The 27,575-nt window shown below is 48.5% G+C and overlaps 1 protein-coding gene across 5 annotated transcripts in view; it reads right to left on the reverse strand.

Annotated features, from left to right (window-relative positions):
• The window catches only part of ERG (ETS transcription factor ERG), a 175,755-nt gene that overhangs the window by 47,413 nt on the left and 100,767 nt on the right, over positions 1-27,575 (reverse strand). For all 5 annotated transcript variants that reach the window (XM_064475986.1, XM_031459501.2, XM_064475981.1 and 2 more), the window contains one exon: positions 9,231-9,448. In XM_064475986.1, coding sequence (XP_064332056.1) covers positions 9,231-9,448 — 218 coding nt within the window. The remainder of the gene's footprint in view (positions 1-9,230; positions 9,449-27,575) is intronic.

The following is a 27,575-nucleotide window of genomic DNA, read 5'->3' on the forward strand; positions in this document are numbered from 1 at the left end:
GTCACCACAAAAGGTATTTTTAGGACCCCAGACAAGGAGGGGATTGTCTGGAGAGCTCCGGGGTAATTTGTGGGTCTGTTTTATTTCTGAATCAGAGGCAGTGGAAAAGCTGCTTCAGACCCCACGGCCCGAGCAGCGGGCGGAGCTCGGCAGTGATTCATGCAGAAGCCCGGGCTCGAAGTGAAACTGGAGATGTTTGTCTTCACAGCTGTGTGTTATTTTTACCCTTACTAAACATTCTTTCTTACACCTGGAATTTCAGCCTCTTCCCCCTCCTCCCCAGCCCTGTTCCCGTTCCCCCTCCTCCCAAGCAGCTGAAGACTAAATTAATTAAAACGTCACCACCAACAGTTAGTTCTTTGTCCCTTAAAGGAGCTTGAAGTTTCCCCGTGAAAGTTTCATTATTTAAATACGTATTTCTCCTAACAGCTGAAAACGGGTATCAGGACCATCTCACATTTAGACCTTTGAAAACGGGAAATGCATCCTCTTGAGAATTCGTTGTTTAATGGAGGCAAAGTGTTCTATTGAATGAGCGCTCTTCAGATAGCCATGTGACAAAAACGACATGTGGCGACTTTTCTATCTCGTGAGGTTTTTTTCTCGAAGCACTTCCACTTTTCAGAGAGGAAGGAATTAAGCCCGACAGCCATTACGGAGCTTCAGGTTTTTAAATGCCCAACAGACTACGTAAATCCTGGTTAATGGAGATGATTTTACTTTTAAGATAGAAAATGCCAAACAGTCCCCTTGTCCCTGCTATCAACACCCACGGTGACGGATGGGATTCCCCTGCATCCTAAGGAAGGGTACAGCTCTCAGACTTCTCCTCCACATGGTGCCCCTTCATTCGACATCCCAAGAGAAGGCAAAGACGGTCATGAGTGACGCCACGGACGACAGATGAGGGAAAGTCTGCTCTGGACACAGAGGCAGTAACAGAGGACTTGTCCCCCTCACTAACTTTTCCCTTTCAGTCCCCGTCTCAGCCCTGTAGCCCAATGACCTGACATCTGTAAAGACACAAGGCCCCTGACAAGGGGGATAAGCTGTGACCACCCGACCGCACTGTCACGGGAAAACCGGTGGTTTTCCTCCCACCCCGCGCTGCCCACCGCTTGGAAGGTGACCCAGCCTGACATCTCTCATGCCAGCGCGGTTCAGAGCCCCGAGGCAGACAGGAACAGATGCGATCACAGCTGCATATTTCACCGTCCTCAGAGAATACGTAGTCTTACAGAAAATGTAAGAATACACGTGTGAAGTCAGATCTCAGTGCAACAAAGCAGAACGGCGTGAGAGAGTCCAGGCCCAGCGAGAGACCAGTTCCAATGAGCCGCTTTCAAATGCCACACACTGAGCACTGCAAGTTAAATGACAGGATCTGACGTTAAGAGACTCAGTGTTTGTCGGCAGCAGTTCCTCCCCCAGGCAAAGGGCCTCTACCAATGTCATGACGCAGAGGACACTTGAACAGTCCCCATCGTGAAACTGGGAATTTTTAATTTATAATTTCAGCCTCACAAGTATTTCCTGAGAGCCACTGCTAGGCTTGTGCTGCGGGTTTCCCATCACACCAATGATTTTTAAAACGTGGTTCTGTCTGGAGTCACCTCGTGAAGGTAACGTGAAGATGAAAGCCAGGTGAACTGATCTGCTGTCATGAAGTAAAATGAGACAAAGGAAAAACTTCTTGACGTGTAATATACCCAAGAAATCAAAATATGGGCTGTGTTTGGATTGAACGCCTTTCAGAGGACAGAAGATTGGACATACTGTTTGTCCATCACCTGGAAGAAACTCCACCATCCCTGTCCACACAGAGGTAGATGTCTGGCTAAAGGAAGCAGGCCTGAGGGAGGAAGAGGAGTGCAGGCCTGGGGTCACGTGGCCCACAATAGGCAGACTTAAGCAAGTTATGGAAACTTTTGGAAACTCAATGGTCTTCATCCGTAAAGTGGGTATAATCTTAAAGCCATCTCTCAGATGTAAGGAGGAAATCGGATGATATATTTTATCCTACAGTCTATTAATAAATCACAGTATGTGGTAGAAATGTTAACATTACTCCTCTGGGAGTCTTTCCTGCCTGTGTCCCTGCTGTGGCTGAGCCCAGAGCATCCCTCTGAACTTGGACCTGTCATGCAACCTCACAGAATGTTTTTCACCCTTGATGAACCATCTTCAGAGCAGCTAACACAGCCCATGATGAAGAGTAAACGGCAAATAAATGGGTTAGTGCGGGGTTTCTCACCTTGAGACTACTGACATTTGGGGCCAGACCATTCTGTTTTGGAGCAGGCCGGTGGGGCGGGGGGAGATGTCCTGTGTGTGTGTGACCGGATGTTAAGTGGCATCCTTGTGGCACCCCTAGCCTCAAGCCACCAGATGCCAGGAACACCCCCCCAGCTGTGACCATCAGCGTGTCTGCAGACATTGCCAAATGTCCCCTGGGGGCACAGCCACGGTGACTGAGAACCACTGGTTTAACGAGTAAGATCCACTGGACTCAAGCGAGGCGCCCAGAGCCCCTCCCACCTTGCCCGGTGCTTATCAGAGCCCAGTGCACGTCCCCACTGCCTGGGCTGGTACTTCCAGGGGCCGCGGCTTGAATCTCGGGAGGACTCCCAGTTGTAGTTTGTCCATCCCTCGTTTAGGTACAACCCCTAAACCAGGAGCTCCTTCTCACTTCCCTCTTCCTCACTCCATAGGTCTAACCCGTCAGCAAAATACACCAGTGCTGCCTTCCAAATACGTCCACAACGCAATCACCTTCCTCCACCCCTCCATCACTAACGCCCTCATGCAGGCCTCACCATCCTTTACTAGGAGTCCTGCAGGGGTCTCCTCGTGAGTCTTGACTTCAACACAGGAGCCAGAGAGATCCTGCCAAATCTGAGTGACAGCATGTTCCTCCTTTGCTTATAGCCAACAGTCTCCCAGCTCACTCAGAGTGAAGATCAAAGCCCCTCTCTGGCCCCACCGTCACTCAATCTCATCTCCCCTGACTTTTCCCCTTGGTCACTAAACATCAGCCACAGCTATCCTCCAACATGTCAGGCTGACCTCAGGGCCTCTGCACTTACCACTCCATTTGCCTGGAATATTCTTCTGCTGGTTAAACACGGGACCTTCTCCCTCACTGACTTTGGGGCTTGGCTCAGATGTCATGGTCTCAAAGGTGACGTTCTCAGGCTGCCCCATCCAGAACTGCCACCCTCTTCCCTGCTTTATTTTTCTCCTTAGCATTTACCACAATCTAACCCGCTACACTTTAATCAGTCATCTGGTTCAATGGCCATCTTGCCCATCAAAAACTGAATGCATCTCCCAAGTGAGACAGATTTTTTTGTATGTTTTATGACTGTATATAAAGTACCTAAAACTGACTGCACACAGAAGGTGCTCAGTCACTTGTTGGATGAAGGTATGCCTGCATGCCTAACCAGCACGCCCGACACCAAGATGGACCAAATCAGGGAGCCCCCTCCTCTGTCATCACAATGCAGATGGCAGGCTTTTTAACTACTACGCCAAGAGCATCCCGCACTCTGACTCTCGGCTGGAGTTACTCACAGCACACGGTGAATCTCCTTCCCAGACCACAGAGAGAGGCAAGGCCCAGTCTCTCATCACACAGGCTCAGCCAGACAAACACCACCGCGGTGTGAGGTGAGGGCCGTGCCCTGCGCCCAGGCAGACGGGCTTCCTGGGAGCAAAGCTTCCTCTGCACGTTGTTCCCCCAGACTATCCACTCTACCAGCCACCTTCACCCAGCTCCGGGGAGTCCTGGTCTTCACCTCCCTGGATCCTGCCACAGGGCAGCAGCTCTCAAAACAGTGAGCATTAGAATCCCCTGGGGGACCTGTTGAAACACAGAGCCCTGGGCTCCATCCCAGAGTCTCTTCTGATTCAGCAGGTCTGGGAGGGAACTGAGAATCTGCTTCTCTAACAAGCTCCCAGGTGGTGCTGAAGCTGTGGATTTGGGGCCTCACTTTGAGAATCGGTGCACCAGGGGGCCCCTCAACCAATGACTTAAACAATAGGTTAACGACTCCAGGTGGCTTGGGCCCTGGGCTAGGAGCAGGGCCCACAGCCCAGCACACAAATTCAGTCCGTTTCAGCTGCAGTGAGCCTCCAGGTGGGCCAGCATGGAATTGCCATCACCTCCAGGTAGGCTACCAGGATTTTTCATTGCCTGTGGAAGGATGAAGCAGATGCCCAATGCAACCTGCCTGAGATTCGGCTGAATCTCTGAGGCAGGGATGCTGGGATAGAGTAAAGCGGACTGCTTTGCACCCAACACTGCCTGCTCATAGTGGAAGGCAATTTTCTTGTGAGTGTGTGTGTGTGTGTGTGCATGTGTCTGTTTCTTGGCCTGTCCTGCTGGTCCACAGTGGCTTGAGCCTTAGGAACTTCACAGAGAATTACGGCCGTTAGCAGGGGGCATGCCGGAGGCTAGGCGGCCCTAAGCCCCAGCCGGGCCCCCCGTGCACATGCACCGCACAGGGAACAGCAGGTTCCAGCTCGTCTGCACTGACATGTCTCCACGTCCCCACTATGTGAACACTTGGGAGACTGGAGTGAAGACAGGGGAGAGGCAAGGTGGCTGTGGACCACTAAAGCTGAGACATGATGTGCTGTGTCCACACAACGTGCAATTGGATTAGCGTCTTCAAGAACTGTGTCCTCTGATACAGCCACCACCAAGCCAAACCTGCAGTGGTGGCCCTGGTGGCTCACCAGGCATGGCCCCTTTCTATCCCATTTTCCTTTTATTATTTTTGCAGCGCTCTGTTATAACGGCAACAGAGCTCATTTCTCTGCTTGTTTTTCATTTCAGGAGCTTGTGTGCACGTTTGGGCTGAGGTTTGGTAGAATTCCATCACTTGGTTGGGAAGCTAAGTTCCTCCCTCCTCCCAAAGTCTTGGCCTTTCCCTCTGAGGGTAATGGATGGATAGAAACAGACAGAGAGGACCATTCCCAGGGGCAGTATCTCACATGGAAAGAGCTGGGCTGTGTTCTGGCAAGACCCAGGCTGTAGAGAGAACTCTTCCCCAGAGAGGTGTTGAGCAATGAGGGGTCACAAAGGTAACAGCCCACACATTCTAGCTCAAGTTCAATTTTTGACTTATATAAATTCCCCATGAAGTTGACTTTAAGAGGCAAATGTGCTACATCAAAGTCCACCACACACAAGCTCACTTTTCTAGCTGCAATCCCTAACTCCCTGGCACTTCTGGCCAGTGTTTTCAAGGTGGTGGGCCATCTCCCAGAAGACACAGGGAAGTGGCCCTTTCAGGAGCTGCTCCCCCATCCCTGGTGCTCGTGTAGAGAACCACATCCTCCCCCTTCCTCTGCAGCATCTCTGCCGTGAGCCCTTCCAGCTCCCTGACACCTGGGGCAGGGTAGGTACACCTGAGGTGCTATTCAAGGTCTCCAGAGCGAAAGCAGAGCCAATGCAGGTCCACATTCCGTTTTACGGGGCTGGAGCTGACATGCGTACAGATGATGCCGCCAGTCAGCCAAACCTGTGGATCTGATCCCGGCAGTCCTCCTGCCTGTGGGGCCTCTTCTAACCCTCTAGCTGAAATGAGCCTTAGCCCCACAGATGAATTTTGGGTTTTCCTCCCTCCATGCCTCTTCAGGCAGCTGTCATGTTCCGAAGAGCAGACGATGCCTCACCACCCACCTGGTAGTATTCCACCAGGTCCCAGCCTTCAGGCTGGTCCTGGTGAACCACCGATCTGATGCACAACCCCTGCGACCGCTTCCCGTCCAGCCAGGTTGAGCCCCTTCAATGACAGGGAACTGGCCTCAGAAAACACTGGTTTGAATGTCTGAAAGGAATGGCCCCACTAACCACTGACCAGCAAAGGGGCTGGGAATACCAGGTGCGGTCAGTTTCCTGGGTCCACGGGGCCAGTGCATCACATCAGTGACTTAATCCAATGCCAATTGAGGTGTTGGTCTGAAGGTATTTCACAGACGCAGTTAACATCTACAGGCCACTGATGTGAAATAATCCTTGAGAATGGAGGTGGGCCTTGTCTCATCAGTTGAAGCAAACCCTGAGATTTTCCTAAGAAAGAAGGAACACTGCCCCAAGACTGCTGCATCTACTCCTGCTTGCGTGTCCAGCCTGCCAGTACGCCCTACAGATCTCAGACTTGACAGTGTCCACAGCCGTGTGAGCCAGTTCTTCAAAATCAGTCTCTTAAACGCATATCCCATTGGTTCCATTGCTCTGGAGAACAATGACTGACATCGGTCCAGGCCCCATGCTCGACTCCTGCAGATCCATGGAGCTCGGGGATGGACAGGCAGGCAAAAGCCTCTTCTACCAAGATGATCAATACATGTACCCTCCTGTCTCCCCAGAACATTCCTGGGAGTGAGGAGGGATGGTACTTGGTGACCAGTTGACGTCTGCATCACGGCTCAGTCCCGCAAAGCTGAGGTCCTTTCCCAGAACTTCCAGACACGACCGCCACTCTCCTTCAAGGAGGCACGAGACTGGATCACAGCAGGTGAGGTCCCTGGCGCCCTCCTCCTGGACCGTGCCTGCCAAGCCCGTGCCACCGTGCATCCAGGAAGAAGACAAGGACCACACTAGGGTTGACTTCCCTCGGTATCCGCCACCAAAACACACCCCAGTTTGCTGCAAAAGCTGGAGCTACCTTGAAAACTTCCAAGACATCAGCATTCTGAGCAATCTCAGAATTCCACAAGGGCCTGCAAGAGGAAGACACCGGCACTTCTGGCGTTCCCTTGCAAGAAAACGGTCCAGTTCCTCACAAAACGATTTCATTTCCCAGGACAGAGACCCTCCGCTGAGCCTGCGGCTTTGCACCCGCCTGAGAGGAAGGACCCAGGAGCCTACCTCATCAGCCGGCTGAGGAATGCGGGAGAATCTCCCAGGGCCCGCGTCTTTTTTGGAAATGGAAGCCCCTCAGCCAGGCTCTGGGTTGCCTCAAGCTCCCCATCCCCTAGACCCCATCCCAAATCCCTGCAGGGACCGCCTTGAGCTGGGAAGGTGGCCCCAGAGCCCAGCCAGGAGGGCAAGTGGACGTCAGCTATGGAAGGGGGCACAGGCCTGTGTCAAAGGAACCACGCTTCTCTCTCATGTATGTACGTACATCTGTCTGTCTGTCTGTACCTGTGTACGTACGTACGTATGCATGTGGGTATGTATGTGTGTGTTTATTTAAATTCAGGAATAACTCAGCGAGAACAAGAGAAAGTTTTGCTTCTGCACTACCGTTCTCACCTCCTCACTCTGTCTCCTTTGTGAAGCTTGCTGAATCCAGACGGGCATTCCTCGAGCCAGCCCTAATCCGGACTCTGCCGACCAGGGCCCAGGCGCGGCAAGCTCTGCTCCTCGCCAGCTGGAAGCCATCCTGGCGCCCTTTGCCCTAAGTGTTGTCTCCCTTTCTCGCCTCGTCCCTCTCCTCCTCCTTTTCCATCACCATCTCTATTTCTCTCACAATCTCTTCTTTACACACACAGTCTCTCTCTCAAGCGTGCGCACACGCACACGCACACATGCTGATGTATTTCTTGCTCTTAGCGCTCCCACCGGGACAACCCTGGCATGTATGGGATCAAATACAGAAGCCATCCGTGTTCCCAGGGCTGACCCCACAGCTGTTCTGTGTAAACACTGCTGTGTCTGCAGAACAGGATTACCCAGCATGCCTCTCAGTCTCAGAAACACACCCACTTAGTGATCAGTGGAGACACTATCTGATGGAGAGGCTTTACATGTGTCATACTTACACGCAACGATTAACTTGCCAGGACCCCGGTAACCTGACCCCACGACTGCATTTTCTACCGAGGTCCTTTCAGAAGTCTAGGACTTAATCACTTGATGAGGTCCAAGAAGGGCCTGCCTTGGCTTGAATTCCATTTACAGGAACAGAGTTATAGCTAATTTGCAAAATCAGAGTTACTGTTCCCACTTTCAAAAAGAAACTTGATGCACAGACGGGAGCAGACTTCTCAGCGCCTGAGAAGGTGAGTCCTGGCACCTCCCGTCCCCCTGTTTGGCACCCCCAGGCTCACCGCTGACATTCCCGCTAAGGACTCTGACTTGGCACCTTCATCGACACCACACTAGAAGTTGACGCAATGGTTTCCAACACTTATAAAACATGACAATTAAAAAAACATATTTAGCATTAAAATATATATTGCAAAAAGGGCCTATTCCAGCTGCAACAGAGTGGAAAAACGCACTGGGTGTGGAGCACAACATCCCTGGTTTACATCCACATTCTGAATTACTCTCAGTGATAATCTGGGTCAGCAGGAGAATGCCTGGGTCTCAGTTTCCTCATCCATCAAATGGGGACAAGCATTCCTCACAGGGCTGCGTGGAGGACTGACAGGTCATGGATGTAAAAGGGCTTTATACATCATAAATCACTGAAAAAAAGTAAGCTGGTCTTCTGACCCTAGGCAGACTATGCAACTTTTAAAAGGAATCATGATTTCTTTGTCCTCAGAGTCTATGTTGTTCTTCCTGAAGGTATATGGGGTAGGATATCATAACTGAAATCAACTTTACTTTTCAAAACGGGATCTGATGAACTGCTTCTGCGTGCCAGGGATCAGACAGTCGATGATTCCCTAGTGCCTTCCACGTGGCAGCAGCATTAACATGGCGAACTCAGGAAAGCTAACATGGATGAGAGACACTGGCGCTTGGTTTTAAGTGTAAGGAGAGGAATAAACAGCCAATACCCGAAGAAGGGGACCGAGGAGGAGGAGGGGTGGGGAGGGGCGGCAGGCCAGGGAAGCGGATGCATCAGCAAAGTGGATCCTGCTTGGACACGCGCGGCACCACCCGGCCACTAGCTGACACTCTGACTCCACAAAAACACCAGACAGCCTTACTTTCCGGGCAATAAAAACCTCAGAGATGAATCCTGCCACATGTGGGCGAGGCCCCCTCCCACCAAGCCCTCACGCCTGGGAAATGGAATTGAACACCACATCTTCAAAGCGAGTTCTCGGTAAATATACTACTGGTTTTACAACCTCGATCCTCAGCGCAAACCCCTGGGGAACACATTTTCTCAGCCTTGCCCAAGGGGACCATCCCATAGCATCACTTTCTGAAGTGGGCTTTGGGAAAGTGCGACCCGTGTCCACTTTGCCTCTTTTAGGGATGGGGAACCAGAGGTGTGTCTGGGAGAGCGGGAGCCGGCGGTCGGTCTCCTTACCTTGAGCCGTTCACCTGACTGGGGTTACATTCCATCTTGATGGTGACCCTGGCTGGGGGTTGAGACAGCCAGTCCTGCTGAGGAACGCGCGGGCTCATCTTGGATGTCTGTCCATAGTCGCCGGAGGAGGACGCAGTCATGTCCGTCTTGGCCAGGTGCGGCGTGCCGTAGGCGCACTCAAACAATGACTGGTCCTCACTCACGACAGACAACGCTTCCTGCATGCCCAAAGAAACACAGAGTCAAGACACTCCGAAGGACAGTCACGTTTCAAAACACTGCTGACATCAGAGTCATTTCCACCTGGGACCCCATCTTAGGGAATTCGTACGGCATCCGTTTGTACCTTTCGGAAGAATAAAGTAGCTGGCTTTCTTTCCTCCAGACGGTAAGAGTTGGAACTGGCCAGCCTAGAAAAAATTCTGTGCAGGTCTCCAAACATCCCAGGCCTGGCTGCAGCAGGATGGATCATACCCACTTTAATCTCAACTCAAGGAAGTTGAATTTCAAAGGTCTTAGAAGACATCCAATTGCAAGTGTCATTATTTGACAAATGCAATCTATAATTCAAGCAGACAGGGTACAGAACGGTCATGAAGATTAAAAAAAGAAATGTGACGGCTAACACCTTAAGCATATGGCCAAACTGCCACAGTCCCAGGAGAGCTGAAAGAAGTGCTACTTAGGAGAAGAGTGAGGGGGAAACGGGGCACAAAGAGGCAGGGGTACGAAGTTTTCCGCTTCTAAGTTATCAGCCGGAAGAGAGTTTCAAGTCGTGTTTTCATGATGGTGAACATCTGGGTGATAAATGAACCAAAAAAAAAATATCCAGGTGCCTCCAAATACCAGGATGTTTAAAATATCTGAATCCCTGACTAGCTCCTTCTTCCCCTTACTTTCTGTTCATATCTTTGCTCTTTTTTGCATGATTTGGTGAGAAGTCGACATCTGTCATTGTTGGATCATTCTTCTGTGGCTTTAAGTCAAACAAGTGGTGAGCTTACGGCTGTGCTTCTGTTTTAACGGCCAAATCAGCAAAGGCAAATTTGATCTGGAGATTCCAGCTCCTTGAGTGGTACACTGTGCAGCAACTACACAGAGTAACTGCGAGACACTCCAGTTTCGGTTTCTATAACGGGGGGTGGAAATCTGTGTGGTAGCTCACGTTTATTTCAGCCCTTTGGTGCCCTCGGAATTGCTGTTGGCTAGCGAGAAGCAAATGCTGGCTGCGGTCACACATTTTTAAAAAAATGGGAACTATGGAGCCAGTGAGTATGGTAGAGACCTTCCAGTCCAGAGAAAGTCTGAGATCCAGAAAGGTCCGAGCCTCACGTTGAGATGAGCCACCGAGGATCAGTCAGGGAAATCAGTGACGATGCTGACTAGTGTTTTATCACCTGCTCCCTCCTGCCCCCATGGCCCACAATGCCCTTCTTACAGTCCTTGGTCTGGGGTGTGTGTCTCCCTTAGCACTCCCTTCTTATTTGAACTAACATTTAAGTAAGCAAGGATGCTCCCCCTGCATTAGGAAGAGAGCCTCACGAAGCAGCCTTTCTAAGATCGACACCTCCCTCCCTTCCCAGAAGTTTCAGAATCTTTCAGGAACACATGCAACTTCACAAAGCGCCCCCGACCCCTACCCCAGTGCATCCTCCACCACTCCATCCCCCACCTGCCCAGGGACTAACTTCGTCATCGCTCCCCAAGTACATGAACTTCACCGTGGGGCACCCTCTGCTATGAATCAGTGAAGTGGGGGAGAACCACAAAGAACAAACTCCAAGCTCTGGCTCGCAGAGTGGTGGCCAGGTGCCCGTGCTTACATGACAACCCTTACCCCACCTCCAACTTCTCTAACGTCCCTCAGAATCACAGCCCTGTGACACTGGGAAAGAGGAAGCTGGGGGTTTAAACAGTAACACAAAATGTATAGAAGGGTGGGTTGTGTGAGCCAGAGAGCCAGCATCAGGAACAAGAAAGAGAGAGGCGGAAAAAAAGTAAGGCATCTTGAACACTCAGCAAAATCAAACACATCAACCAACAGGCAGCAGCCCTGAAGTCCGCTGTGTAGAAGTGGGCGTGGGAGATGTCGGGGCCTGGGTCGTGAGGCTCTCTCTTCTGGTCACAAACGGAGTGAGGGGACGTAGGGCATGGGCTTAAAAGTAAAATGGGCACCATGGAATTAGTGCAGTCCTGCTAATGAACAAAGGCAAACGACAGCTTCCTCAGTAAGTTCTGCACAGCAGGGCCTCCCTTCCCATCGCAGCACTGGGCAGAATGGCTTGACACACTCTGAACAAAACACAGGCTGAAGGCTGCCCCCCTCCTCCTGCCTGGTCCTGCAGACTGGACCAAGGCTTGGAGGGGAATAACATACTATGTAATGTTAGCGTTGGCTCGCCAATGAAGAGAAACCTGAATAAATATGCAACTTGTATCAGAAATTGGCAGAAACAGGTTGGATGTAAGGGACAGGCTAAGCTGTAAATTACAAATGAGAAAGAAAATGGCTTTCACAACAGAAAGCGTCCCAGTGTTGAAATATTAGTCTATCCCCAAGATAACGTAGGGTGTTCTTGCAAACACGTCCACTGACCAAATAAATGAAGCACACGGTTTTTCAAATGGACCAAAATCCTAGAACTAAAACAAGGCTTCAGTGTGCGTTTGGAGGGGGAGGAACCCATTCTCACATCTGGCAAAGCATTATTTCAGCACATGGTTTCCTAAAGAAAGAAATCAAAGTTAATTGAGATCGATTGAGAAAAAAAAATTACAAAAGCCGGAGATAAGGCGGAGTAGGGGGGACACACATCTTTTCCTCATATCTTAAAATTCTCCTCCAAGTTAATCCTGCCTAAAAATGAGAAAGGCCATGCACTTCAGAATACCGAAAGTTGCTTTTGTTCACTAGAGAAACAATCGAAAAAATGAGAAAGCTTCAGGAGAAACATCTAATTTCAAAAGGGGTGAAATACAGCCCATATTCTGGATCTAGTACCCCCCAAAGTGATTCTAAGTAAACCAGTGCAGCCAAACCCCTAGAGTTAAGTACAAGTCAGGAAAAGGAAACAAACAAATAAGCGAACCAACTCTCTCTCTCTCTCTCTCTCACACACACACACACACACACACACACACACACACACCCCAACTGAGCATACTTAACAACAGGTAAGTAAAAAGACGCTGAAGGGTGGTTTCAGAGACCTGCTTCGTCAAGGATGATCAATAAAATTAACTGCTGTTCAAAGAAAACAAACGCTAGGGACCCACGGCTCGCCTTTGTTCGCCCACTCGACTCTGTTACATTACATGCAGGTTTCATCATCCCTTTGGTTCGGGTATGAATGACAAAGGCTGAGGTAGGGGGTTCTCCCACCCCAGCAGCCCTGGGACTTCAAAGCGGGGAGAGGATCGAGCCCAGGAGGATTAAAACCAGAACGGATCGCTGCACACAGGCTGGTAACCAGGAACACGTGAGTGCCTCCACGCCAGCCCTGCCAGGGACCCTGCCTGGCCTCGACCGAGGCCGTCCCTGCTTCCCTGCCGCCTGGCTTCCCTCCTCGTCCGTGGTCTCACCTACCTGCCTGCCTACCTGCCAAAGGTGTTGGCAGATGCCTTATTAACATGTAGGGCTTATTCTCTCAGAACCTTCAACCAGCCGCGGGGCTTAGGAACTGCTTTGGTTGCTTTATAACACAGAATTCAAAAAAAAAAAAAAAAAAAGTCAAAACCTGGCAGACACGTGGCAAAATAATTTAATATGCTTGCCTCTACGTTACTATAAAAAGACCTGAACTTTAGATTGGTGTGTGTTCGCGTGTGGGGGTGTATTTTCTGTAGCTCCAGGAAAAGCTGGGATATTCTGACGTGGCGAGTGGCAGGCTACCAAAGCCATTTCTTATGAACTTTTGAGAAACACATAAATTCTAAGCAAATTGCCCCCAAACAAGAGGGACCGCTGTGTTAGTATATGGTGTTTATTATTTCATTTGAATAACGAATGCATCAATAACGCATGAGGACTGTGTCTCTGGATTCGGGTCATGGGATAACAGTTGACCGAGAGTTCCAGAAGGTGAACTCAACCAGGTTATATTTCATCCTGTGAAACAAAAACACGATTCTATTTTTAAGTAACTAGATTTGGGTACAACAGAGGATCCAAAATGCTTAGATTTTAAAAGAAAATTAAAAGTCAAATGCACTTTTAAGCATACTGACATTTCCAGTAAAAGTTTTCAGGGTCTCAAAACAGATGAATTTTTTTTCCATAACAGATGAATATTTTGAGATGTTTCAGTCAAAAGAACAATCAAGTAAAGAGTCTGGGCTCAATTTTGTTTCTAACTTTTGATTCCCATGGTTCATAAAAATCCTGAAGTGTCCATACAGAGAAACTGACGTATGTAAATTTTCATGAAGATCTGGGCATGACAGAGTGTTGAAATGAAGAAAGTCTCAAAGAACGATCAGTTCTCTTTCACAGCGGGAGCCAGGGAGGCACACGGAGGGAAACGATTCTTAAGTGTTTTTCCAAAATTCAGAGAATGACCAGAGAACAAGAGTACCAAATCGACCTTCAGTTTCCTCAAGTCTTACGTGTCTCAAACAGTTATGAAAAACAAATGACAAAACTTATAGAAGTCCTTGCAGTCACAAGACAGTGCCCACTTCAGGCAGCCAATGTCATCTTAAATGCATTACTTCGGCGCAGAACCAAGCAGAATCTGGTTCATTACGTAACTGCTTGCACTGAGGTGAATGAGGTGCCTTCCTGCCCTTTTCTCTTGACGCGTTAACAGCTGATCCATCAAATGATAAACCAGGTACCCTGTGAAGCACTTCACCTGCAGGATCCCTGTAAGTCTTGTTTCACTGATTTTAAGAGACATCGTTGTTCCCATTTTACCAGCTCTGAAAGCCGGGTGCATCCCACAGCTGATGGCAAGTCATGGGTCATCGGCAGCGTTTCTTCTCCTCTGATGGCAGATAACATAATGGTTTGTTTTCTCATCAATGACATCTTAAGTTTTGTGAAATATGGTCACCCAGTCCTGAAAATAGCCTGATCAAGTCAGGCGTCATTCCTGCCCCAAAGGAGAAGTCAGGGCTGAGAAGCAGAGTGATGTCCGTGGGATGACGAGGCAGAAGCCGGGTTCGGGCCGGGGAGTGAACTCACTCCTGGAGGCTGTGCCCTCACCACCCTCTGCGTGCCACGAGAAGAAGAGGCTGGACTGAGGGAGGTCAGGCGCACAGTGCTCCACCCCTGTCTCACTATGGCCACGGGAAGAGCACCGCTGAGAGATGAAACGTCCTAGAAGGGGAGAGGCTGGTGGAGGGAAGAGGTGGGAAAAGCGGGGAAGGGGGGCGGGGGGGGGGAATGCTCAGCATCCCGGTTCTTAGGATGGAATTACAGCATCAGGAGAGTAAGTGGAAAGCCCGCTGGAAGCTAGGAAGGACCCTTCGAAGTACAACCCGCTCTAAAAGCTATGCAGCAATTGTAAGAATGAGTATTTCTTACTTAATAATTTAAATCAACAAACCTATTCTTTTCATTGTAGCTAGATGATGCCAATGTACTGGGGTGTGTTCACTGTAGGTGGATGCCTGACTTCTCCTCGTAAATACAACACAGGAAGAACAGGGCAGGTATAGGAACACCACTGATAAATACACTAGAGCCAGTGCCACTCAGTGTCCCTAAAGGGATGTCTGCAGACCTAATGATACTGGAAAACTATTCTCTAGGCTGTCTCAAGCCCAACTGTTTGTAGCTTCTCTTCAAGGCAAAGTGCATGCAGTAGATGCTTCTGGAAAGTCTGCTCCTAATCACATCCAGAGGATAAAAAAGCAACACAAACAAAAAAAAAAACAACAGACCCATGGAAGACCTCTATTCTGCCATCATTTGCCCAACAACAGGCCAGCCTTTGGAAGTCTATGCTAACAGTGTGGATTTTGCAAGTGGGTGTTGCCAACATCTCATGGACGAGAAGCTTCATCTCACCGGTGTCTTTAAGTCACAGAACAAAAAAAGTCAAACCCTGTGAGTTAAAGATGCCTCATCCAGCTGCGTGGGCCTCATTTTTGCCCCTTCTTGATACTGTTTTCCTTTCTTCATTCTTCAGTGGAGGAAACATTAAAATCATACATTAAATGCGGCATCTAGCTTTGTGCTCACGTTTTTCTCATTTAACACATTGCTATTTCAGTCCTTCAGAAACACCAAAAAAAATCTTGGATTAACCTCAAAGGAAAAATGTACGTAGGCAAATGAAGTCCATCTAAAGAGTGTATTTCTCCAATGTGGTATCACTTCAGTATCAAACACGTTTACAACCGCAGGACCAGCCCAGCACTGAGAGAATGAGACCCATGACTGGTGTGTGGACACAAGCTTACAAATATATTCATATACCTGTGTGCACACACACACACACACACACACACTCATATATGTACACAGTCATATGCAAGTACATGCATATTCATACATACCTATATCTGTACACATATGTATCCATATACACACATGCATATTCATATATACACATATATTCATACATATTCATATGCATGTGTACATATGCATGTATATATGCATAATTATATTTATATAACATGCATATTCATATACATGTAAATATATATATTCACACATGCATATTCATGCACACCTATATACATATTCATACATACAAGCATATATATTCATACGCGCGCGCACACACACACTCATTACTCTTTCTCTCCTTACCCGAGCGCCTTAGAGGACTTTTACCCAGTCCTTATTGGTCAGCACACCCACTAGGGCAGGTGGTGCCTAAATGATACAGAGACCCAGGATTCTTCCCTTTTTGCCTTCACTTGTTTCTTCCTTTCTTGTCCTCGAGGGTGCTTTCCTTGCCCTCAGCTTATCCCTCTAGAAAAGACTGAGCCAGAGATCAGTCCCCTCAAGACCTTCAGTCGAATGTCCCTGCTCTGAACTCACTGGATTTCTCCTTAACTCTGAGCAGCCCAGCCAGTCCAGGGAACTCTCTTTGCTCACATAATTTGTCCTCCAGCCCCTCCCTTGATTAAGATACGAGCATCTTCAGGGCAGGATGCTTTGTGTGCTCTGTGTGGTGTGTGCACACGCGCACGCATACGCGTGTGTGATCCTAGCATCCAAATAGCTTCTTGACATCACCTGTCAGTCGATGCTTGTATTAACCACAGAGCTAAGTCATGAAATTACATGAATGCCCCATCATAATGCTGTGAGTCTAGAAACGTCTATCACATCAGAATGACAGAATACACACTTGTGAGGTGAACTGAGCCGCCACCGATCAGGAGTTTGGAAGCTAAAGGCCTTGGCACCACGTCCTCAGTCACGTGGCCACAGAGCACGGTTCCCTTGAATCTACATCGGCTTCAATCGGCTTCAACTAGGGACTGTACGTAGCTAGGGAACATGCGAAATAAATAAGGCTTACTAGAAAATGAGTATTATTACCAAAGCAAGGAGAGACGCGTTCAACTGGGAAGCAGAAATCCTAGAAATACTGTGGAAGGTGCTTTGAGGAAAAATTTCAAGGAGAGAACAGTTGTGTTCCACGTGGTGAAAACTAGATTTAAATGAACCTCAGGAAATTAGAAACCCAACAAACAATTTTTAAACAACTCTTCTGCCTTTCTCAGCTCTATGCACATGTTCTTTGCAACATTTGAAATGAGCATGAGATAGGGGTGTTGAGCCTGGCAATCAGACGGTGCAGGTTCCAGGTACGCAAGGTATCCGGTCCTAGGGCCCCACCGCACAGCACCGTGTGGCAGGGAGCACAACCCTGTCGTACACGCACAAACTTGCTAAGAGGGTAGAGCCTGTGTGAAGTGTTCCTATCACAAAAATATATAAAATAAATAAAGACAAAGGAGGAACCTTCTGGATGTGATAGATGCATTTACGGCGTTGCTTGTGGTGATGGTTTCACAGGTGGACACTTATCTCCAAACTCATTAAGCTGCACACACTACACACACAGCACGGCCTTTGGTGGGCTGATCAAGCTTGATAAAGCGGTTTTTTAAAAAAGCCAAAAGAAACACCTACATTGCTACAAATGGCAATATTTCATTTTTTTTTATAGCTAAATAATATTTCACTGTATATACAGACCACATCTTCTTTATCCAGATCTGTTTACGGACACTTAGGTTGCTTCCACGTCTTGGCTATTGTAAACAGTGCGACTGTGAACACTGGGGCATGTGTATCTTTTCAAACTGGAGTTTTCTCCAGATGTGTGCCCAGGAGTGGGACTGCTGGATCATATGGTAACTCTTATTTTCAGTTTTTTAAGAAATCTCCTTATAATGAAAAAGAATATGAAAAAGAATATATATGTATAACTGAATCACTATGCTGCACACCAGAAACTAACACAACCTTGTTTACTGACTACACTTCAATAAAAAAATTTTTTTAAACAACAAAAGAAACAATGTGTAAGTGATGTTAATCGCTTCTTTGTTCTTCTACAAAGAAACACATTTTCCCCCCATAGGCTTCTTTATTTCTTTAGAGATGAACAAAAAGTGTAAAAACACGTGTGGAAACATCCTGTTCGTGTGTTTTAAGTTGGAATGAGTGCAAAGAATGCCATCGCCACCCCCTTCACATCTCTGTGCATCCCCCTGCTTTTGTGTGGGGCTGATTCTACTCCGGACATTCAATACGTGTGATTGTTTTTCTCATCACTGTCATCGCCTAACACGCAGGGAATATTCATCAAAAGCCTTCATTTTTATCTAATTTTAATAATTCATTTGAGATGGAAAGATTATTTTCTGTTCACTTTTTATCACCAAATTTCGGATACACAACGGAGAGGCACCAGAATGTCGGAGGCAGCAGGGTTGTGCACGGCGGCACTGGATTTGTTGGATTCGGGATCAGAAGACCTGAGTTAGAAGCTGCCCTTGCTCCCTGGGCACACGTGTGTATTCAAGTTTAAGTAGTACCAACTCATCCTTGCTTGAGTGTCAATAAAGGTGGTGTTGATACCAGCTGCCCAGCTCCCACCCAGGGCTGTTAAATGGGCCAAATGAGCCAGTGTCTGTAAAATTATTTATTGCATTTCAACTATTATCCCCACATGGGAAGTTGACGTGACTGACCTGCCTTCTCCCCGTGGTTCAAGGCAGTGGTCTGGATGATCCATCTCAATTCTAACAAGCCAGATGCCAGGCAAAGTACATCATCTCTTGTATGCCATTCTTTGTAAGTCCTAAATTTAAAAGTCAGGTTTCTTTGCCTAACATGGGGAGGAAGATGGGGTGGCATCTTTTATTGTCAAGAGCACTTAGTCCCATGTGATTTAGCCTTTACCACCCCTGGTCCAGTTCTTAACATGGGTTTTCACTTGTGAGTCTACATCAGTTTGCTCGATATCAATTCAAGTTTTGTGCAGGAAGGAATCTGGATCCCCTGCTGGAAACTGTAGCCTCAACAGCTGGTATGTTCCCTGGCATGCTGTTGGCATTTTCTGTAAAATGAGTGGATGAATGGACGAATGAATGAATGAATATACCTTGTTCTTATAATCCCCATCTCTTTCCCTAGAATTACACATGGCACACAGTGGATGTTCCTCAAACTCCCCAGAAAGGTCTTCTCTTCCAGAATGTGGGATCCAGGATGCTTTTCAGTTTAACTTTCCCTAAAACCTCGCGGGGGTTTTAATAAACTTGGACAAAGAAGTGTTTCTACTGCAGCCTTGCTAAGAAGCTCAGGGAACTCTTCTACCCTTCTGGTTTCTGAAGCTTACTTGCCCAGCTTGGGCTGCGGGTGATTCAGGTTCCAAGAAGCACAGAGGACCCTCAGAACGGCACCCCCACACCCGCAAGGTGACAAAGCCATTTGCAGTTTTCCTCCATTGGAACCAGCCCTCTCTGAACACCAAGGGAGGGACAGTACATTACTCCTCTCACCTGTAGAAGGAGCTCCAAGAAAAACAGGCAGCTTGAGAAACAACAAGGTCCTACTGTATTGCACAGGGAACTATATTCAATACCTTCTAATAGCCTATAATGAAACAGAATCTGAAAAAGAATATATATACGTATAATTGAATCCCGATGCTGTACACCTGAAACTAACACGACATTGTAAATCAACTCTACTTCAATTAAAAAAAAAATAGGCAGCTCTATGCTTGGCTTTTCAAAACACACATCCATGCGCTAAAAACACAGTGCACTGCACATCTGGAATGCGTCTCATCCACGAGTTCCTGACACATGGATGCACTGTTTTCGATAAAATTCCAAGAATTTTATTCATGAGAAAATTCTGGCACCATGGGAAATGCTGGCAAGCACAAGACAGCAGCAGATGTCCTGGCCTCCACCCCCAGCCTGCTCCTGGTCCTGCTCATTTCCATCAGGTATCTCTCTTGTGCCTTCAAGCCTCCAATCCCAAATCTCCCATAAAAGGGAGGCATACAACAGCCTTAATGTTTTTTAAGTGACGCCATTCCCTCCAAATGGGTGCACGATACCAGACTCCATCTGCAAGTGTCAGGATGCACGTAAGAATTTAAAAGGGACAGCAGAGACACAGGGTCACTGGTGTGAGATGCAGCTGCTCCCTCAGCTCAGCCACCCCACGTGCCTCATGCCCAGGGGCTATGGCCTCCCTCCTCTATTAAATGAGGGTCTGGTGTCCGGATGCTCCCTCAGGTCCCTCCTTGCACCAAAATGAAATCTCTTCCTGCCACAGCCAAACTGCAGGCCCACCTTCTCTGTCTGTGAGCAGACATGTGCAGAAGAGGGAGCTCCATCACCTGGGGAGCTGCCAGAAGTCCCTGCAAGTTCAGGGTAGACGTGAGCCGTGGGCTCTGTCCGTGCTGCCCCCAGATGTTCACTTCCCGAGTCTCGTGCATGACTTCCTCTGTGCTCCTGGCGGGAAGGTAGTCGAGACCCTGAGCGTTCACTTCGCGTTTTCCAGTGCAGTTAGGACCTGACCTCCTGCACGGAAACCTGGGGACTGTTCCGCATGTAAAACACATCCCAGTACCAATAAAACACTGTTCTACTAACCGAAAGTCTTACAGGAACTGGGACGCTCAGGCTGGGAGACGAGAGCATGTATGAAGCCCCTACTTTACCCACGGTGCTCTAGGGACCCCCTTCCCCCCTTTCTATCCTCAACCCCCAGCAACAATGTAGAAAGCAGACATGAACATGAACATTGTCTTTTTCTTAGACGCCGGCTCCCACCCTGGAAAGAGCCAACGGCTCACCCACTGTGAGGGTCCAGCCCTGCCAAGCTCTCACTTCTGCTCCATGAGTGATGACGCCTCTGTCCCCCGGGGCTGGGAGGCTAAAGCCCGTGCTTTGCACCAGATTTTCCAGCACATAAATCTGCCCTGGTTGCTGCACAGAAAGGGGACCAAGTAGCCAGGGTATCGTAACCTTTGTTCACGCTCTGCACTGATCTCATTCTCCTCCCATGAGGTAGCTCGGGGCGGCGGGGAGGACCCGTCATCGGAACACTTCTCCCGCACCGACAAGCTGGCTGCCAGCGAGACTTGATTTTTACGACTCTGGAAGTGTTGATCTCAAAACCCAGTACGTTTGAATCGTTAATTGTAAACTTGTCCAACAATTTCAAACTACACATACACACATCATGCCCGGCAAGGCTCTCCTGAACCCCTTTGTAATCAGTCTCTTAAAAAATCTGTAGACGATTCATTCAAAGCAACTCTAACCTGCAGAGCAGCTTGGTGGCCTGAAAGTCTTAATGATGTCGACCCCAGGATCTCGACCTTGGATTTTAGATTGCCTCCTTACCCGGGACCTCCTTACTTATTACGCCAAACCCCCCTGGAGAAAGCAGAGCCATGGATGCTCATAACTGTCCACCTTTTCCACGAGAAAGAGGAAGCTCCCAGGGCTCAGGATTGTGTGCGCCGCTGTACACATGGTGCAGGCGCAAAGAGACCTGCTGGACAGGTGAGGGCCTGCCCACAGGGCCGGGGTCTGTGTGGGGCAAGCCCCTTTCAGAGGGGGTGGGGTTTTCTAAGTCTCCCACCCGTTAATTTGCATAATGAGCCCTATGGGGGCGGAGTCACATGGGGCCAGGTCTACTTAAAAGAGCAACTTACTTAGAACAAAAGATGACTTACCTTCCTGCCTTCCTGCCTTCCAGTCTGGTAGGTTTGCACTGAGCACTATTTGTAGACACTTTAAAGTTGTTTAAAAATTCAAACAAGATGTAAAGACCTGTACAACTGGAAGTCAGGAAACCACTTTGGCTACTGTTGAATCTTAAGCCTTAAACTCCTGATTAAAACACATGCCAACTGGAGCCACACACCCCTACAGCCCCAGAAAGTCCCAGTCCAGGCAGGCGGTGGGGGCAGGCGGGATCCCACGGGCCTGGACACATTGGAGGTGAATTTTTAATTCCTGCATTTCATGCTGATGCAGTCTTTCCACAATCACAATGTGCTTCCCCAGAATTTATCCATGCACATTAATCTCTAACACTCACTTTACTTTCGCTCAGGTCAATGTCTCTAAGCTTCTTACTTGGATTTCAAGCAGAAGAAGGTGTACGTGTTCACATGGGTGTCAGCAGATGAGGGTGGCAGCTGGTGATGAATGGGACCAAAAACTGGCCATACCTATTTAAATATTTTATAACTCTTTACAGAATTCTCATCTTCCACTCACTCCCCAAGCCTTGCAGTCTCTACCCAGTACCTCCATTAAAAAACAGTAATAAAATTTAAAATACATACATACATATATATCTATACATACATAAACCTAGTTACCTCCTCCCCCTTAAAAGAACAAACAAACAACAAAAAAATTAAAAAGCAAAAACCTTGCAGTCTGGGCAGCTATTGCCCTGCCCAAATCAGCAGTGAGCTCCTCGCAGCTCCGTCAAATCTACACTCCCGGCTTCTCCCTTTGTTATTCAACTTTTTTTTCAACAAAAATAAATGATTTCTTTCTAGGTGAATTCAAACCTTGATTTTCAAAGTCTGATCCCTGGACCAGCAGCCTCAGCACCACCTGGGGCTTTGTCAGATACACAGAATCCCAGGCCACACCCCAGACCTACTACATCAGAACACAATCTAACAAGATTAACAAGGTGAACTGCAGGCACGTTGTTTTGCGAGCTGGGTTAGGAGGTGGTAAGTTTCTGAAAAGAAATAAAAGGTAGGGCTGATTGAGGAAGAGGAGGAGGTGAGGGCAGAGTGCTATTTTTAGAGTAATCAGGGCAGCCTTCATGGAGGAGGTGAGACCTGAGCAAACTTGCAGAAGATGAGGGATTGAGGCTTCCAGGCTGCGACAAGGGCAGAACAAGGCCAGGGGTGGGCACCAGGGTTTGAGAGTAGGACAAAGGCATTGGGAATAGCCAGGGAGGAAGTGTCATCACAGGAGAGGAGGGGGAGGAAGTGCTGGCAGGGGACGAGCAAGGGGGCCGCTGAGGCCAGGGACTGTCGGCAGGGCCTGGGTTGTACTGGGAGTGAACTGGGAGCTTCCCTACATGTCTTGGCTAAAAACCCCAGAATTGTCTTCTTTCCTGAGAGATACTAATATTTTCCACCTCCTAAGAGCTCTGCAAAGAAAACACCTTCTATCCTTTAAGCTTTATTATCTTCAAAATTAAATGTGACCCGAAGGCACGCATGATGTGTACACCCAAAGCCACACCTCATAAAACATCCCAGCCACACTCTGTCCCCTGACGCGTGGGAGTTTCTGTCCGTCACTGTACACAGAAACTGTGGGAATTCAGAATATGTGCTTGTCATTCAGAGAGCCTGTAAATGGCCATGACCACTTTTTAAAAGGATTTGCACAGACAGGAAATACCTCAGTGGGGCTCCCCTGCTCCAACCCCTCCGAAGGGCGGCCTCAGGGAGACCTACCTCTGGCAACAAGAGGAACCATAGCACCAAAGTGATGCTCAGCCCCCAGGACAGCTGGGGGGAGGCCTGCGGGTTTGGGGAGCTCTGCGTCCGACGGCAGGGCAGGACACGACTTCCTGCGCTCACCTCGGGCTGGAGTGAAAGTTCCAGGGCTTGAGCAGTGATGCGGATGAACAGCTACTTCCTCCTCAAACAGAACGCTGCAGGTGCTGCAGGAAGGAGGCGTGCAGGAGAAGTCTCCCTCGCCCAGCTCTCTGGTGGAACGCGCCTCCTCGTCCTTCAAGGGTGACTCCCCTTGTGCTGCTGAATCTTCTTCAAGCCACCAGCACAGGCCTGGAGGCCACCTTTGAATCCAGTTCCAACACCCAGTACGTCATCTGTGTTTTACTTTCCTGGGACTGTATGTTCCACAGATGGAGGGGCTTACCCAACAGAAACTCACTGCCTCCCAGGCGTGGAGGCCGGAAATCCAAGATCAAAGTGTGGGCAGGCGGGATCCTTCCGAGGGCCGTGAGAGAAGGAGCTCCCCAGGCCTCCCTCCTTGGCCCTTAGACGCGTCTTCCCCTAGTGCCTTCACACAGTCTCCTCTCTCCGCAGGTCTCTGTCTGCATCCGACTTCCCGCTGTTGTAAGCACACAGCCCTGCTGGACTAGGGCCCACCCTCATGACCTCAGATCAAATTGATCACCTCTGCAAGGACCTGATCTCCACACACGATCACATTCTGAGGTTCTGGGGGTTAGGACTCCAACAGATGAACCTAGGGGCCGCAATTCAACCCATGACAAGGCAGGGCATGTGTCCACTTAATTCACTGCTGTGGCCCCCTCCCCCGCCAGCCCAGCACACTGTCAGGTGCCAGATTAAAGAACTCCAGGTCAGTGGTTCTCAAAGCGTGTTCCAGGAACCCCCTGGCGTCCCAAGACCCTCCTAGGAAGTCTGACGCTCAGCAGTTTTCCACATACACCAGGGCATGATGTGCGTCTTCCGAGCTCACCCTCTCACAGGTGTACAGTCCAGTTTTCCAGAAGCTACGGACACGTGACAGCACGACAGGCTGACTACAGCAGCAGTTAGAAGAACCCAGCTGTCGGCTGTGAAGCCAGACAGTAAAGAGATTTGCAAAAACGTAAACCATCATTCTTCTCACTAAGTATCTTTTAGGAAAACATAGTTATTTTTCACAGACAATGTTATTTAAATGAACATATGGGTTTGTTATTTTTGTTTTAAAAAGAATTCATAGATAAATGTTTTGATAATGTCTCAATTTTTATTTCTAATTCAGTGAACATCAATAGACAGAACCCATATCACCCACTGCCATTCAGCACCCTTGGGCGTTTGTCAGAGCGTGAAGGGTCCCAGGACCACAAGTTTGAGGACCGCTGCTGGACGGACATAAACTGGCAAGGACCCAGTCTATCTCCTCGGAGGTAACCCACAGTCTAATGTGATAAGACACTTTACGAAGAACATATTTTTAGTAGCTAAGTACCCTGCAAAAAGGAAACTGGTTGGCCATCCCCTTAGGTTTACAACAGAGAGTTCTCATTAAAATAAAAGCCAATCTTAAGTCTCCCAAGATCCCAGGATGGCACTTAGTGATATGTTAAATTCAGAATATATGAACTGAAAACACCGAGAGGCAGGGCACTGGCATTTTTATGCATCCCACCTGCTGAGGGCTGGCCCCCAGACTCCCTAACGTTGTACATAATCTATTAAAGAAGCAGGCTGCCCTCCCGCTCCTAGCTGCAAACGACCTACAGACATGTTTCCAGCTGAGCCTTCTTGAAAGTGGCGCCTCTTTTGACAAAACAGGAGGAGGTCCATGAGGGACCCCAGACCAGCAGGAAATAAGTGGGGGCTGCAGACCACCTCCCACTGCCAAGCTGCCTGTGCTCTGGATGTGAGCCAGCCTGAGAAACTGGTCCCAAGGTTAAGGAGCTGCAGGGCCCAGGCACAGACTCCCTGCCCATCCCCCAAAGTGTCCATTTTGTTACACGTGGCGCATCTCTGGGCTGCACATGGTACTCTCCAATTAATGCTAAGGGTGATTCTTTTTTTTAAAAAATGACCAGGATTTGCAAGGGTTAACCACTATTATAAAAATTAATTACAAAATTTCTGTACAGCACAGGGAACTATATTCAATATGTTGTAATAACCTTTAATGAAAAAGAACATGAAAATGAAAAAAAACCTGACCAGGTTGTTTTCATTTTTAAACCCATTTCCTATATTGGAAACTGGAAGACCCCCCCTGTTTGTATCCTTGCTAGGAGTTACCCGTAGGTACCTCTTTTTAAAACAGTGGTATCACAAAGGTATCTGATTCAAACAGCAAGTAGCAGGTCACCCACCTCGTGCAAAGCAACTACCACGGGCACTGGTGGTCGTGATCTAAAGATGGATGATGTTCAACGTCTCCTATTCTAGACAGACTGTAATCACTTTAACGGAGGGACAAAACACACTGGGAGAAGAGAAGATTCGTCAGGGCTAGGGAATGCAGGCTCCATGAGGACAGGGATTTTTTTCAGTGATGTTGCACTGCTGCCCGGAAAAGTGCCCACACCGGATGCACACACAGTGACTGTCTGTTGCATGAACTCTTAGTATGTAGGTGGTAAGTATGTCTACTGCTCGGATGATGGAGGGAGGAAGGAAAGTGGGGAAGAGGGAAGAAGGGAAGAAAGAAGGGAGGGAGGGAGGGATGCGATCCCTTCTCTGTGGGAACGATAATCCTACCGCATTGCTCTCCTGCCCTGAAATAAAGGCTAACATCCCACCATCTTCTGGCCCCGAGAAACCCATAAATCCTGCAAAGAGGGATTTTTTTATTCCAGTTAACTATTTTTGCAGTCACTTGTTAGTGATCTGAGCAATGAAGATAACTGCCGATCAATCAGAAGAAGCAGGTTAACCTGTCAAGGCACGACCTGTATCATTTCAACTTTGTAGGAAAATCCTCCTCTTCTACTAATTCAAGAAACATTTGGACGCACCGCCGGAATGAGGATCCAATCCTGGGATTCAAGTCTCCGAGTTAAGGACCTTGCTCCTTATCTGGATGAGGTCCCCTTTACAGTTCAGAGAAAAGACCAACAAATGAGAGCAAAAAACATGCCACAGCTCAAGTTCACGAGCAAGAACACGTCACTGTAAACTTCTGTTGCTGCAAGTGTTTCCAAGGCAATACGCACACGCTGACGTGGGCACTAGAGGGAGTGAACTGGGTTCTTGTGCTGTTGCCCCAAACAAACCTCTCTCCTCCTAGCTGGCTCCAGATCTTCTGTACATTATACAGTTTTCCCAAAAGCAGTCGGACATCGAAGTGTGAAATCAGAAACACGCTTTTTCAAAAAGCAAGTGCACTGTACTAACAAGTTAGGGGCAGTGGGGGCAGGTGTGTCTGTGGGGGTTGGAGGAGGAGGAGAGGAAGGAGGCCAGGAGGGAGTGTGCTGGGATTTGAGACATGAAAACAAGAAGGAGGAACCCCAAAAGACACTCAGAGAAGGGCTCTATAACTGTCAAATGTGCTCTCATCAAATCAACTTCAAAGGACTTGATCTGAGGCTGGGTAGAAATCCACCAATTTGCACCTTGACTTTGAGGCTTCCAAGAATCACTCAGTAGCTCCATCTCAGGGCTCAAACAAGAGAAAAGCAGTACACATGTGCAGGTCACACAAGCAGTTGGTTAATTCCAAGTGAAATCTGCATACTGAGAAAACGTACACTTTTTTGGTACGTGATGTAGAAATCAGCTCGGCTAACAAAATTAAAGCACACTCGCGGGGTGTGAGGGCAAGTGTGTCATCCATGAACATGGGCCACACACACATCCAATGGGAGTCAGTCATGCTGTGGCCTGTCACCCACTCTGGGAGTTGTCTGAGCCTTTGTCTCTCTCCCTCCGGTTTCCTGCCTTCTTAAAACATCTCACTGGCCAACAGCCAATGATCTGCAGCCGGGTGTGGAAAAGGGGAAAAGGTGAAAACCCTCTCCATCCGCACTGGGACCGATCAGTGCTCCAGATGAAAGGGCTGTGGGCGGAGGGCCAGGGGAAGGCCGTCTGTGGGTGAGATTTGTGCTTCATACAGAGCTGCACCTTCCTCATCCCCCTGAACCGTCAGCTCATCAGCAGTGCTTAGCTCCTGACTGGCGTGGCCCCCACGCCTGACTTCTCGCCCGCTGGCCTGTTAAGCTGCTCTGAAGCTTTGGCCCCTGGAAAACACGTGTGTTTCTCTGGATATGGACAGGGAAATTGGGGTTAACATGGCAAGGATACTGTGAACTTAATTGTTTTCTAAAAGCAAACATTAAACTTGAGACAAGCAAAAGTCCAAGAGCATTGGCCTCAGTTCCTAAGGACTTTTTCTTTTTTTTTTTTT

The sequence above is a fragment of the Camelus dromedarius genome, chromosome 2 (genome assembly GCF_036321535.1).
Source record: "Camelus dromedarius isolate mCamDro1 chromosome 2, mCamDro1.pat, whole genome shotgun sequence".
NCBI lineage: Eukaryota > Metazoa > Chordata > Mammalia > Artiodactyla > Camelidae > Camelus > Camelus dromedarius.